The 16286-nt window shown below is 36.1% G+C and overlaps 1 protein-coding gene across 1 annotated transcript in view; it reads left to right on the plus strand.

Annotated features, from left to right (window-relative positions):
• LOC102237504 (spondin-1-like) overlaps nucleotides 1-15507 on the plus strand; it is a 93029-nt gene extending 77522 nt beyond the window's left edge. Inside the window, exons 12-16 of the mRNA XM_014473671.2 lie at nucleotides 5810-5980; nucleotides 8267-8434; nucleotides 9115-9273; nucleotides 11641-11844; nucleotides 12334-15507. Coding sequence (XP_014329157.1) covers nucleotides 5810-5980; nucleotides 8267-8434; nucleotides 9115-9273; nucleotides 11641-11844; nucleotides 12334-12500 — 869 coding nt within the window. The 3' untranslated portion in view covers nucleotides 12501-15507. The remainder of the gene's footprint in view (nucleotides 1-5809; nucleotides 5981-8266; nucleotides 8435-9114; nucleotides 9274-11640; nucleotides 11845-12333) is intronic.
• The last annotated feature ends 779 nt before the right edge of the window (nucleotides 15508-16286 follow it).

Consider the following 16286-nt stretch of genomic DNA (forward strand, 5'->3'; position numbering starts at 1 on the left):
AGAAACTTAAATATGTAATTTTAAAATTACTTTTGTCCTTGCACTGTAAATTCATATAGAACATATTTCAATATTCTGTCCTTGTTTAACTTACAGCATAAAATACTGTCTTTGGTTAAAAAAGGAGCTTTGTATCATCCAAAATATCTAGCTAAAAATATTATTTTTACAATTTATCTCATTTGGTTTTAGCAGAAGACCTACTATATTTTTTAAAGCACTTGAATACCTACCAATGTCATCTATAGCTTGATTACCCAAAAGAGGAGATCAGTGTAGTTTCCACAAAACATCAAAAGAGGATTACATTTAAGTTTTGTTTAAGCAGCTTACTGCAGCACTTTCTTGTAATGTAATTATCTCAGAGTTTGGGATGCTCAATCAGATTAATGTTCAACCTAGTTAAAGCTATTTTAATGTCAGGCCTTTTTGAAGATATTTTCAAAAATGATTTATTTTCTTTCAATACTTTAAATCCATTCTACGAATTGGTTCTTGAAGGTACAGAGTCAATGCTGATGTTTGAACTACCTCAGCTTTGTCTTTTTGATGCAGAGGAGCAGAAACTACTAAGAACTCCTCTGCCTCCCTACCCAATCTCTGAAAGCTAACCTCAACCATCCTACAATGTAAGCAATGTGTTTCAGCCACTTGAATCTGGGATCTCATTCTTTCAGTCACAATGGCTTTTGGTCATAGACGAACTGGTAAATTGAGAACTTTGCTTTTTGCAGTAGTTGTTTCTTTACCACAACAGACGGGATCAACACCTGCATTACAATGGAGTCATGAGCCTCCAATTTGGGCATCCATCTCCTGCTCAATCTCACCATCATTTGTGAACAAGATATCACGTGACTTGAACTCCTTCTAACCCTTCTCCATATCCTCTAAACAAGTGGAAAATCAAACCAAAATCTCAGAATGCTCTAAGCAGCTTTTCAAGGATAAAAACACGATCTGCTGTCCCGTGCCTTGGATGACATCAACAATTTTTCTTGTGAATCTGAACCTTCTTTCCAAGCACCTAGATTAAAGTTATTTAGAGAAGAATAAAAACTTGATCCCAAATTGTAGTTTTCAAACAAATGTGATTCTCGAGCACAAATTGTCTGAAGTTGCATAAAACCTTTTTATCCATCCTGATGACTCAAAATGCTTTCTTATCAGATCAGGAAGTTTGAAAGACAACGCTCTTCCCACTAAGATGCACAAAGGAGAATCAGCAGCAATTTGACAAAAAAGTGGTCCTAACAAGTCCACAGATCTTTGAGGTGGATAGGCAAATAAGGAATGTACACGTAAATCCCACATAGCATGAAGACTAATAATCACTTGGTAAAATTGTGAGGATTAGCAATTAAATCTCAGCAGTGCTCTGCTTCCCGGATCTCTAAACAGGGATTTGATTGTGTTTTCTGAGGATCAAAGAAATCAACACTCCATGTGTTCATTGTTATGTCAAACCTAACCAGAGCAAAAAAAACAACAAATGTCTTTTTCTGAAGGATAATTAGGACTAATACACACAGCAGGGAAGTTAAAAAAAAAAAATTTAATAACTCAGATCTCTGTTAGATTTCAAGATATCCACAGATTAACATCAGCCTTTTATTGTGTTTCTCTTCTCTTATGACAAATTTCAGTAGTTAATCCCAGTGTTGTATAGTAACAAAGTACAAATACTTCACTACTTTACTTAAGTATATTTTGGAGTACTTCATACTTTCCTCGAGTATGAAAAATTCTGATGACTTTCACTTTTACTTCACTATATTTCCGAACTTAATTGCGTACTTTTACTCCGATACATTTTCAATGTGTGGTTTAGTTACTCGTTACAAAAAAGCGTTTTGACCCCACCTATTGATTAGCAAGTAGCAAGCAGGCTACCGAACAAAGTCCGTAGCCTGCTTGCCTGGGCTTGTTCATCACCTCCAATAGGATACACCTGCTTAGCTTTTCCCAGTGTTGGGGAAATCAGAAATCAGAACACCTTGCAGCGGGTAGGTGGGAGGGTTGAACAGAGAAGAGTGCTGCCCGCACTGACGCGGCTCAGGGATTACGTGACACGCAGCGCCGTGCCCTATAATGCACTGTAAGCTATGTAATGTGTTTGAGGCAGTTGACCAAAATCCCGGACAATTTTTTAATTCCCCCCGGACATCTTTTTAGGTCTGAAAAGTAGGACATGTCCGGGAAAAAGAGGATGTCTGGTCACCCTAGTTCAATGGGGGACAGAAGCCATAGCGATAGCAATTTAGACTAAATTTAACGAATATAGGAAAGGCATGCAAGTTCAAAACCACAAACCATTAACATGTGCTACTCTTTAAAACTGGAACAATTTATTAGCAGGTTTCATTTTGCCTGCACTTGGTTGGGTACATTATTTTAAGTTTATTTGACAAGTTTACCAAAATATAAGAAATGTCATTCAAACTTGCCTTGTTTTACTTTTTACTTGTACTTTTCATTACATTACTTGAGTACATCCATTTTTACAGTAATTCCCATACTTAAGTACAAGAAGTTTCAGATACTTTAAGACTTTTACTCAAGTAACATTTCAGTCAGTGACTTCGACTTTTACCAAAGTCGTATTTTGGAGAGGTACTTGTACTTTTACTTGACTCTGAGATTTCAGTACTTTATACAACACTGGTTAATCCCCAATTTGTCAAGTTGGTTCTCTTATCCTGCAAGATAGAGATGATGATGCTGAAGAAGCGCACACATTATCACAAAATGCCTGAAGTTTGCTTTTGTCCAATTTTTATTGAAAGCATCTGGAATAAGTGCTGAAAGGCAGTGCCTGTCTCCGCTGTCTCCTCAAGTCCTCAGTTTTCACTCCCAGGAAGTCTTTTAGTGATCAGACAAGTGAAACAGTTCAAGGCTAAAGGAGCTTCTCACAGACACCCACGCTTCTACCCTCCACTACACCCTTTATCGATTATTAGACCGCAACACAGATAGCTTTTTATTCCCAAGCACCTCTCCTTTGTTTTCATTTAGTGCTCCATTAGTGTGTGGTGGGAGATTGATAATTGTGGGGTCCATGTTGGGCAGGATGGGAAGCAACACTCAGGATGATTAATATTCCAGGGAAACACTCCGACTCTCTGGAGGCCCTGCTGAGCTTGAGATACCTGTATCTTTTATTAATGATTCACTTAGTTCTGCTTTATTAGGCTGCAGCTGGTAAGCAACATCAGTTTGTTTGAAGTATACGAGAGTCAAGTGTTGTTAGTCAAAGAAAGACTCATTTAGGTTTGTCAGAGTTCATTGATCATTCCCGAAGAAAATCTACAATTTACAAGGTCTATTCCCACATAATCACCTGCTTTTGACAGCCCCCCTCTTTACACTTGTGATATGTTATCTATTCCTATCTCAGAGGGGTTGTTTCAGTCGAAAGCAGTTAGGGTTGTACAGTGTCTTTCCACAAGCAAATAAAAGTGGGGTCGTGGAGCACCACCCTGACTAATAGTGATGAAAAAATGGCAGAGCTGAGCCTCATTAAGCTTCGGAGGCTGCAGTTCACTCTTCACCTGATCCAAGATGAGGTCATACATATTGACTTAGGCTCCCTCAGGCCCTTGCTGTGAATAGGACAGTCCCTACGGGAAAACGGGGTTGAAGTCATTTCTGAAAAGAGAGCTCTTTGAAAATGCTTCTTTAAACTTTGAGCTTAGTGGAGAGGCTGCTAGCCAAGCAACTGCGTGGAATATTCAGTGTGTAGGGACAGGTGTCCTGTGACCAGGGGACAAGGCACAGACATTCCTGTCATGCAGCCTTTGAAACTGTTCAGTTTGGAGAGCGTTTGACTGAAAATCTAAAGGTCCCTGGTATAATCCTGAATTCCAGCAGCATGATGTTTGTGCTCTTTGAACCTGCTCTGAAAGCATGGGGTGTATTAACAATTGACGATGACAAATGGGTTTGACTGAATAGCAAAGGCATATAATGAACCAAAAACATTACAACTGCATCTCACATGAAGTTCAGAATGGAGATGTCAGATTCAGAGCTTCTAGCTTCGGGGTGCAATAACCATTTATCTCATGTGATTATTGCACAGTCTCCATTCAAAACCAAAATATCTTGAACTGTTTTTCAAACCTTTCATTTAACCTGAGAGAGAAAAATATGTATTTATCTGTATTTCCTTCTATAAACTACAGATTGTCCTATAGAATTTGAGGGATGAAAAGACTATGGCTCTTTTTTACACAGTAATATATGTTTAAAATTCTAAACGATCATAAATCATGCTTTGAAAGGCCAAAGTTCACTTATGTCGGGGTGCCGCGTAGTTCATTGCTACAGCAGACACGTGTGTATAGCGGCTACAGTCCTCCACAAAACTGTTGTGGTTTTCATTCCTAACTTTGGATCATTTACTGCATGTTTCCCTTTCTCTCTCTGACCTTCTCCCTGTGAAGCTTTTCATCAATAAAGGCCATAAATGACACAAACTTGTTAAGTCTGTAGTGCAAGTATACATTCATACATATAAGAAGCATTTCACATGTATTCAGTAATTTAAACAGTTTGGTGATAACTTTTCCTTTCATTTTCCATAATTTTAAGATCTTAGGAACATTATTTGTGAGATAAAATATTATTTTATCGTAGTCTTAAATCATGGTGGAGGCTTTTTCAGAAGCCTTGGTCATAGTGAAATGTGGCAGATTTCTGGTCACTATAATAATACACCTTATTTCTTTAGATTTTTCTTCCAACCAGCCAGACCTTACTAAGTTTTAAAGGTGCTCCTCATCAAAAGGTCTACAGCCCTTCTTAATGTATTTCAAACTTTTTCTTTAAAGATTGGCTGCCTTTTTATTTAGTAGTGATGAATCTAAATGGCTTAGAGAAAGTTGTTACTTATTTCACTTAATGTTTTGCTTGACATTTAGGGGAAATGTCAAACCAACCTTCCACACCTGTAATATAAATCCATACCAGAAACCTCTATTAACAAACATTGAACTTCTATATATCAGATTGATTATGTTTCAGTAAATATTGTTGATCCATGACAGTAAAGGCTGAAGTGACTCACAGCTACACAAGCAAAAAAGGCAAGGTTATTTATTAAGTAAAGTTTGCATTTGGTCAAACATACAAACCCAACATACCTGCAGCTAACTAGATTTTCACATCCATTCAATAAGAACTCAAAACAGCTTCTCTGATTCAAAAGTGCTCTATTTAATCTTTATAAACATAAGATGGCACTCATTTGTAGTGCTAGTTGAGGTGAACACATTTGACTGAGGGTTTAGCAATTACTTTTAAGAATCGTATACAGTTTATATAAGCATTTCTAACATTTTGTTTAAATCCGTCTTTCTTAATTGGGCTTTTTTGTACAGAAGCAAAAATGTTTTTTTCTTGTTTGTTCTTTCTTTCAGCTTTCGTTTGCAAATTTTGTCAAATAAATTTGAAACTTGTTTTGTGGATGTTAAAAATTGATATCCATAATGAAATTTGGATGACGATTAACTTACTTTGAACTAAAAAAAACGCTTAGCAAATGTAATTTTTGGGGGAACCACATTTTTATGACACCAAGGAAAGCCATTCATTACTTGTATTTTATTTATTTTTGTTTAAATGGAGTTTCATATTGTTGGCATTAATAATCAGTGTATTTTGATCTCAAGTTGTAAAATCAGAAGAAAATAAAACTTGTCAAGAATTTTTTTTTCACGACTTGTCTGCTGTTGACGTAAGAATTTTGAGAAATATTAATTTAATTTTGTAACACATTAAAGTATCTGTTTCTTATCCTGGTCGACAGAGCCTTCAACATGCATGATGTCGGAGTGGATCAGCTGGTCTGCTTGCAGTGTTTCCTGTGGGATGGGGATGAGGTCCAGAGAGCGATACGTCAAACAGTATCCTGAGGACGGTTCGCTCTGTCAGCTTCAAACTGAGGAGACTGAGAAATGTGTTGTCAACGACGAATGCTGTGAGTTTGCCTTGAGAGATGCAGTGCTTGTATCACTGTGTTCAAAGATGTATATAAAGCAAGTTAGATCAAAATAAGTAAAAAAAAATATCAAAGATCACATTAATGTGCCAATGATGTACCGGCTAACAGCTCCTCTCTGTTTCCTGATGGCTCCCAGTCTATTTAGAATATATGTAAGCTGAAATTCACAGCAGATTTTGCTCTCTGGATATTTGTTGTACTTTATCTGGATTTTAGGTGATAGACAAACACAAAGTTGAGGTGAAAATATCATAGCACATGGTTTAACAAAAACCTGAAAAGTCCTGAATTTTAGAATGTTCCTGTACCGTATTTAACTCTATTCTTCTTCACATCTGACCAACTTCCATGTTCATGCTGGAAAACATAATATTCATACATCTGAAGGCCTTGAATTCATACTGGGAATAACTTGTTGATTTCTGAAACCAATTGTTTTTTTCCAGATTTTACTGAGGGGCTAAGTATAAATTCTCACTACATTTTTCAGTTTCTTGTTTGTCATAAAGTTTGCTTTCCTTCCACTTCTCAAAAATGCATAATGCATTTCTTTCTTTTGTCCTTTCAAATTAAATACCAGTAAAGTACATTTGAGCATTAAGGTTTAAGTCTAATGCCTCTAAACAACTACAAGTACACCTGGAAATGGTAATTAGTTTTTTCTTTACAGAAGTGATCCTGGAAAACATTATATCAATTTTATAACATAATTCTTTATAGGCCTGGAAAGAACATGGTGTCGCAGAACTACAGGGTGGATGATGAAACATTTTTCACTTTCACAATCCTCTGTGCCCTCTATGCTTTTCAGGGCATTGTAAAATCATATTTGGATTGTTTTTTTTGTTGTTGTTTTTTAAATACTTTGTTTTCGATGTATGCTGTAGTTAAGCTTACCAAACTTCAGACTATATTAAATCACGTGACCAATTTGCCAGAACTTAGAATCTGGTTGAACTGTGATAGTTACATTATGTCTTGTTCAAATCTAGTTACATGCTGCCCCCTTCCTCTTAATCATTTGAAACATAGTTAGATTAAGTAAAAATATTGAAAAGTAATTGGTAAAAAGTGCAAGCAAACTCATTTATTTTCACTTCTAGGGCACATATTGTGTGGTTGGAAACGGAGAAACGAAATATATGAATTTAAATAGATTAAATCTTTAACATAACAATAAAAATCAGTGGAAATACCTGGTTAAACATGTGACATTTTAGCAGGATAAAAAAATAAGAACTATTGCAGTGTAGCATCGGACTCTGTGTGCCACCACTTTCATTCTGTTGTGCTCACTGACAAGATCTTCCAGAATTCACAGTGAAACTCCTTTAAACAGTCCAAACAGCAGCATGTCTGGTGTTTGATCAACCAAAAACAGACACGTTTGGTCAGGTCTCATTAATCCCTAGTGGCTGCTTGAATATGATTCAGGTCGCCTGCAGAGGGACTTCTGGCTCTCTACACTTCCCTCTGCTATTCACACCCTGTTATTAAGCCTTATGCTCCTTTTCAATCATAATGGGTTTCTCTGAGGAACATGGTCTTGCATAAGTAATCAGTGGCAATAAGAACAGCTTGAAGAATTTCCTTACAGTTACTTTTGTCCCAACAATTCTCCCTGTCTTGATGCTTGTCTAATATTGAAATCTTTTTTTTACCTTACGATTTACATTTTATGGCCCTAAAGCTTGAATCATGTTACTTACTTTTATCTCAAATGCGAAGAAATTAAAAACACATGTATTGTGAATTTCCCTCTGGGATTAATAAAGTATATTCATTCATTCATTCATTTACTAAAGTATTCCATCGGTGTGCACAGTGTGATACTATGGTTTTATTTTTTACATTTTCTGCAGCTCTGATCTGAAATATGCACATAATATTAAACCAATCGCTAAAAACTCAGGCCAGGTTTTTAACAGACTGTTGTCTGTGGCAGAAATAGTTCATATTTCAGAGGTTATTCAACCAGCATCACTTTCTAAGTAGCTTTAATCACACAACTTCACATCTGACCAGGCTGCCAGAAAGAAAAAAAACATCCTTTGTGAATGTCATTGCTATGAGTTACCCAAAGTCCCATTTAGATTTAGGCATTTTGGAAACCTTATTGTTATATCCCATAATTTCTGCAGAATTAAAAAAGTAAACTAAAAGAATGAGCATTTCATTTCATTTTATTAAGATTAAGCAAAAGTGTTTAATTTGGAAGTTCTAGTTTAGCTTTTTTTTTTGTCTTCTTTTTGCTCCCCACAGCTCCCAGCAGCTGTGTGGTGACAGAGTGGGGAGAGTGGGACCCCTGCAGCATCACCTGCGGTGTTGGCATGAGAAGACGTGAGCGCATGGTGAAGATGCCCCCTATAGATGGATCCATGTGTAAAACCGAGGTGGCCGAAGTGGAGAAGTGCATGATGCCAGAATGCCGTGAGCTTACAGTTATTCTTACTTTTATTAGTTCTAGCCAAAGATTGTTAATAGTTCCTTAAGCAAAATTTAAGACCAGAGGGCATAAATGCTTTTGTCCTGTCACCTTCAGATTGTACAATGCTATAGTTTTGCGCTGTCTGGGTTCTGTTGGTTTAATATACTGTATATATATATATATATATATATATATATTCAGACAGGCTTTTAACTAGTTTTATGCTGCATGTTATTATATATATGCTGTTTTTATTTTTCCTTGTTTTATCTTGAGCTTGCTTATTTTGTATTTTGTAGTCTTTGTCCTATTAAAGGTTCTAAACATGTAAAGTTTACTTTCTTACAAATCCAGACTTACTTTAAATAACCCACTTCCTCAGAACCTACTCACGATGTTTTTGTCCTGTCACTGTTGCTATGTGGGTTGATTTGCGTTTAACATGTGTAAAGAAGAAACCGACTACTTGGAATTCATGCTTGTTTCTTCATGTTGTTTTGCATTTGTGTGAATCAGGAACCAACATAAAAGTCATGATTTAGATATATTATTACATATTATTCCTTTACAATGTTATTCAGTTACTTAAGTTCTCTTTAGGGAAATTGATCTACACTTTTCAGATTGTAACTGTGTGTGTGTGGGGGGGTGTGCATGCGGGTGTGTGTTTGTGTGTGTACAGACACTATCCCCTGCATGCTGTCCCCCTGGTCGGATTGGAGTGAGTGCAGTGTGACGTGCGGCCGGGGAGTTCGAAACCGTCAGAGGATGCTGAAGTCGGATCCTGCTGAGTGCACCGAGGAGCTGGAGCAAACCGAGAAATGCATGTTGCCTGAATGCCGTGAGTTCTTGAATTTTAAACTCTTCCCTTCAGTTCAGGACAGTGACGTGCAGTGAGCAGAGATATGTGAGGCGGCCTCATCATGACAAGTAAATTAGCAGTGATAAGAGAAAATCAATTTGTCCAGTTGACTAGTTTATAAATTTGCTTTCTCTAGGATTTCAACATTTCATGGTCAGAATTGCTGAGTTTATGCATTGCCTTTCAAATACATGGGAGAAAGGCAAGGTGAAGCAATGAGAAACTGTGCCTCCTCTCTGAAGACACACTGAAAGATCCTGCCATTTCTGTCGCTCTTTATATCGCCAATGTATGTACATGTTTGTTTCCACATGTGGTACACATAAAGTTTCACAGTATATCTAATATTTAATGAAAGTGTGTGCGATATTTAGTCTTTCTGATTGGTCATAAATGCGCAGTGAAAATGCACAGATTGAGGCAAAAAGTACTCTGCTGTACTGATAGAGGGCAGTGTCGAGTCCCAGAGACACAGAGGGTGCCAAAGGGTTCCTGCATGTTTCTCTCTTCATGATTGAAAAGACCAAAAATATAGTCAAAATAGCACCAACTCTCTTCTGTGGTGATCATCTCCATTAAGACAGCCTTATTCTCATCTGTCTGGAGTTCATTAAAATATAATTAAGTCAACTAAATGATTAGATTAAGGTCAAAAGTGAACAATAAGTTTCTGTTTGGGATTTATATATGCGACTCCAGATGAGTCGGTGCCTCACCAGTCATGAACCTCACTGGTTTTGTCATTCTTCACTGTGGTTTCATTGTATATAGTCAGGTAAAATGCATATCTTTGGAGAAGGAGCTCATGGATCAATCTGAACTTTGTCCTTATTGTAAAGATAAAGAAAAATGGCACAAATTTAGCTTTTTCCCCCCTCTAATTTCTTGCTTAACAAAATGAGTCACATTTTCAGAACACTCAATAATTTTTCTACTTGTGAGTTTCTGAGAATTGATCATATTTATAATATTTTCATTTAGGAGATTCACTTTTTTAATATTCTTAACTGACAATGCTGCCACAACATATGTACTCCTAAGAAGTACCCTAAAAATAATGTATTCTCAATGTTGCATTTTTCAACCATTAGCCAGCATCTAAACAACATGATTCAATGCTGTGTTTGAAATGCCAGGAAAGTTTTGTGAGAAGAAAGATCACTATCAAGAGGCTTTGTCTTTTTTGGGTGGACTGGAGGGTTACAATCAATGACGGGGCCATCACATCTGAAAATGGTTCTCAACCTTTTTTGCAGCTTAGTTTACGCCAATCATCATTTTCTAACTGCACACAACCATTCTCAGACTGCATACTCTACCTCTGCAACATGCACTACCATAAAGAAATGTTTTAGCTGTTTTACAAAGATTACTCCATGTTTGACTTCAGTTTGTGACCCTTTATTTCTTTAAATTGAAACAAAACAAACCAGTGGAAAAAATGTTGCCCACCTTTGATCTCAAAGGACAAATGAGTTTATACAGATATGGGTTTGATGGTTAAAACAGCAACATATGCAATACATGTGTTATTGCATATTGTTTTTTTGATAATATTGGTATGCGTTATGTAACTGGGATTCATTTGCACATTACAACAGAACAAACGCCATCTATCATAAGTGTCTCCTGGTCATTTCTCTTGTCTTAAAAACGCACAGTGTAGCATGAAACGCTTGTTTTTATGTTCTATTGTTTCTGGACAGGAAGGTGCAGCATCAGTGGGAGCAGTTATTCTGCTGTGTGCTGATCTGTCCAATGTGATGATAAAACTTCACAACCCTCACTTTGCAGAAAGGCTGTTTAAAAAGTTAGCTGTGAATGTGCAAGTTTCATAAAATAAAATGATCTATTGGGTTTGTGGTATCAAACTGAATCTCATAAATGGTAGAAGGTATTCTGCTTAAGATCCTCCTAAATATTCATCACTGTTTAAGGAGTCAGTCTCCCAGGAGCTCTGCACAGTTTGTACCCAGCCAAAATGTGTCACATGCTCAGTGCCTTGATAAAGTTATCATAAGCTTGAACTTGTTCTCATTTTGGAACATAGCAGACACAGACTTCAGTCATCTTTTTTAGGATTTTGTGTGATAGACCAACAAAAAATCTATGGTTTTCTCATGGTTTAAGTAAGAGTAGGTTTAAGTAAGTGTATTATAGATTCAGGTGTACTTAAGAGGTTTTAAGAAGGTTAACAGAGACCATTGTGCATTGTGAAAATCCCCAAAAAATGATAAAAATTGTTTGGGTTGTAAAAAAAGCTTATTTATTCATCTTCTTTTTCTTTTGATTTTTCTTTCTCTTTCTGTTTTTACCTCCCATTGCTCCTATCATCTTATCATCCAGCGGTGGACTGCATGGTCTCAGAGTGGTCGGAGTGGTCAGAGTGCAACAAGTCCTGCGGTAAAGGACACACAATTCGCACTCGAATGATCAAATTGGAGCCGCAGTTTGGGGGCAGCTCTTGTCCTGAGACCATCCAGCGGAAGAAATGCAAGATCAGGAAGTGCCGCACAAAAGGGGGAGGTGGAAGTAAGGCCAAGGGACCGGGTAAATAGATGCACCATGAAAGAAACTGGATGAAAGCTGATATACAGTGTTTATACAACACATGAACTAAAAAAAAAACTATTTTCCATACACTCTAACAAAACAATTCACAGGATGTAATTAACAAACCTCAAGTTTGAACAAAGCTGCAAATTTGCAAAAATGTGAAGCATTAAATTGAACAAGAAGCTTAGTTTTTGCTGATTTTGCCCTGTTAAAATGTCAACACTGAGCCAAGACACCCAATTAGATATATATAGTCCACACTTCAACAACTGACTAAGAGAAACAGAAGTATTTGGATAATTTAATTGCATCTCTATTTAAAATCAGATTAATTCATAACTATGTAGACATAAGTCTTTCTTTTTTGTGACATGCATGCACTGTGTTGTACAACAGAGAGTCCTCCATGTGCGTTGCTGATTACTTCTGAATGACGGTTTCTTTCTTTGTTTCTGCCTCTCCTGCTGCTTCTCGTTTGTTCAGGTGCAGCGGGTTGTCGTATGCAGCCGTGGACCAGCTGGACTGACTGCACTAAACCCTGTGGAGGAGGCTTACAGGAGCGCTACAGGACGGCAAAAAGAAGGGGAAAGTTAAATTGCAAGGACCGGAGGGAGATCCGTGCCTGTAACAGTGACTCCTGCTACTTCTGAGCAGGGAGGAAAGGAGTGTTACAAACATCAGAAATGTCAAAATTTAATAAGAAACTTGTTCTGTATTGGCAGAAGGGAAGAGAGGGCGATGATAATGGGTTAGTTTCAAACTTTAAAAAAGGAGAAACGGGCGAAAGAGGAAGCAAGTGATAAACTCAGAAGATGGAAAACAGAGTACAGAAAGAGAAGGTTTGATGTTTAGTGAAGCTGTTGTAGAAATTAGTAAACAGGAAGGGTTTTCACTTTAGAACACAAAGAAAGTAGACACTAACATCTGTGTCCTGCAAAAATGCTTTCAAAGAACTAACAGCTTTGTTAACCTCTGCATTACCAACTCACCACCCTCCCACCATCTGCAGTATTGGTTTTAAATTATGCAATCATGGTAAAAAGAAAAGACATTCTTTTTCAAATGTGTTTAGTAAAGTATAACAAAGATGATTTGGTCTTTACAAGATTTTGAAGCTTTTGAAGTCTAACTTTGAGTGTAAAAACACAATGTTGGTCTGTGCTTTCTATTCAACAAAGATAAAGCCAAATGGAGGAAGCTTCATTTGAAAAACTAGGTACTCACATAATTCCAATACGTTGTAGAAGCACGTTTAGCTGCTGTGACTCTCAATAGTCATTTGTCTGACTTTATCACTTCATTGTGAAGGATTTGTGTGCCTCTCGTCTTTCAGCATTGTATAAAACTGAGGTTTGTAGACATTTTGTTCTGAAACATCTCTTTTAAAGTCCAACCGAAGCATCTGAACCGTGTTAATATCTAGACTTGGACTGGGACATTCAGACAAATCAATTTGTTTCCTGTTAAAGCCATAATGTTTGGCTGCTGTGTTTGGTATCTCTCTTCTGTTGATGACCAGAGATATGGCCAAAGGACATTATTCCACAAGTTCTGCGGTTCATTCAGAGTCAAGTTCACAATCCTATAGCATGATGCCATTTTAATTTTAGGTAAAGGAGGATTTGCTCAGAAGCTCAAACCAAAATCTATACTTGTTGAGAATTTTTCTAATTACTCTTTAACTAAATTTATCTTGTAACTGAGATGATCTTGAAGTTTCTGTCACTTCTCAAAGCAGTGCACAGTGTGTTGTTGGGGCATTGTCTCTGGGATGTCCACCCATCGGTAGATTATCTCTCTTAAATGTTTTCCAACTGTAAAAAGTTGTTCCAACTCTAGAATGATGGCCTCAACTAATTTAAAAATGGCATTTTAACTGCCTATTTTGGCAGGCATCAACAATTGCTTATCCCAGATGAGCAAGCTGCCAATACTCCTGAATTTATAGTAAGTGATCACTCTGATGATTCATTTATCAAGTAAATTGGATGTTTATTTTATCAAACATTTCCTTTTTGGCTTCACATTTGTGCAGTGATTGATAATCTAGAATGAATTGGGTGTTTGTACACTTGAAGTTATATTTACATAATTGTAGAAGCTGTTAAAGGCCAGACCAGTTCTGTTATGTTTTGTCCTAGAACTGAAAGACGGAAATACTTTTGTTTTTACCATGCTTGTAGCTGAAGTTTAAAATGTAACTCCAGAAATTTGAGATTTTGATGAATGATTTCCACCTGTTTTCTTGTCCAAAATACTAACAGGCTGCCACAGTTTATCACATATTAAACAAAGACGTCACTTATAAATCTCAGTAATACCAATGTGCAAACATTTAAATTCAAATTATGCAGAAAACCTTTCTTAGAAATTTTCTTTTGAGATTCAAACAAAAACACAGATTTGTAATTTAAATCAATGAAAGATAAGTTATTGGCCAACAAAAAAGATTTTTGTAGTCATTATTTAATACTAAATAATACACAGCATATGTAACACTGTTGCTGTGATTTTATGTGTGAAATGTGCAGCATCAACTTGCTCTGCTTTTTTTTTTTTTTTCTCAACATAAACTAATCATCTGAAAGCAGCCAGTTTTTCTGTTGCTTATTTGCAACGGAAAAACAAAATAGCTGCTGGTAGAAGTTTTGCGTATACTACTCTAAGACTGAGTGTGATTCAAACTTTTCCATCCAACTTACAATGGAGAAGGACAGTAGATGAAACTGATTCCCAAGCTATCAAACGTTTCATTTCAAATGGGATTCCCCTGGTTTCAGTGAGCTTTAAAAAGTATAACAGTAATTTAGTTGTGAAAGGAGGATTGTTACTCTTCCTTACAATCATGTATTTTTTTTATAATTTATCATTAACAAGTTTTACTTTTCATCTCCAACAGCATAAGGCTATGATGATTTTTTTTAAAATAAAAATATCGGGGGCTTCTTGCAGGACACAGATGTTTAAACAGGAAATCTTTTAGGGCTTCAAAATGTACTGTAAATCTATCTAACCACACTTATACAAGACACTGCTAGGTAATCACTAAACTGCTTTCTCTAATAAACAAATACTTTATGTGGAAATGTTTTATACTGTTCAGATTAGTTCTTTATATACTGTACTGCTGTTTATCTGTTGTTTCAGCTGATGTAGCATTAAAAGCTGCGATAACATCACAGAACTTTGATTTAGCATGTGCAATTTTTTGTTTTTGCTAGTATGCTTCTCCAGGTGTACTTATTGCCACAGAACAGATCGTTTAAAGGCTGCATCTGCTTTAGTTAGTTCTGAAAGGAAAAATTAGGAGAGTCGCACTGAGCTGATCTGCTGCTTTGATGTGGAAGTTGTTACACTTTTCAAACATATGGGACAGGTCACCATGCAGCCAGTCATTATCTGAGCTTTTGCTAGAAGATTTTGTCGTATATAGTTTTTATGTTGCTTACTTTCTTTTTTGTTTTTGTACCTTTTTTGTATTTGTCAGCAGGTTAGTTTTCTGTTTAAATAAAAACGTCATCACCAAAGTTAGATTTCTGTAGCCACTTTCTTTAAATTCTGATTATTTTGTTGCTTTTGCTCTTTTTTTGTTCATTTCTGTGTCACTTAAGTGTTTTGTAAGAAACCGCCTTTACAATAAAAGTGTAAATGTGAAGAGTTTTTTAATTATTGAACATTTTAAAAATCTAAAATTACTTTCAGCATTATCCAAGTTCAATAAGGTTTATTATTAAAAACAGAAAAAAAATGAGTGCAATATGTTCCTATTCATAAATACAAATGTAGAATTGTATTAAAAAAAGGGGCTTTTATTTCTTAAATCAGTAATTCACTTTTTAATTCCCAGAATGATAATTGGTCTTTCATCTTATTTGAGTTTAGCAATTGTCAAAACATACACATACACCCGTGTATAAAAGTGGATGTTACTGAAATATTTATTATTAAACTTTTAACAGTTGACACACTATTGGTTCATTGTACAAGTTTGAACCTATTTGTGACTTACTGATTAATAGATTAGATATAATTGTCTGACCAAGGAGAATCCATTCTGGTAAAAGTGAACAAGTACTGAAATTAATATGGACAAAACTTTGCCTTGTAACACAAGAATTGCGTTTAGAGGGCATTTCAGTTTTGAACACAGTTTTCTACTTTTTATTTATCAAATGTAACAATACAACTGTACAAAACAAACAGGCAACATTATTCTCTGATGACAAGAAATATGTTCTTCATGACAATATTCTCATATTTTTTTCATGATACAGAAAGCACATAAATACTCTTTCATGTCTCTAATTCATGACTAGAGGACTAGACTTGAGCACCTGTACTAGTCTTAAGTTTCAAAGAAATTATGTAATTTTAGTTTTTGTCCACTAGATGGAGACAAGAATGTAGATTCCCACAAGTTCAGTAATACAGTCAAA

This window comes from Xiphophorus maculatus, chromosome 2, assembly GCF_002775205.1.
Source record: "Xiphophorus maculatus strain JP 163 A chromosome 2, X_maculatus-5.0-male, whole genome shotgun sequence".
NCBI classification, from domain to species: domain Eukaryota; kingdom Metazoa; phylum Chordata; class Actinopteri; order Cyprinodontiformes; family Poeciliidae; genus Xiphophorus; species Xiphophorus maculatus.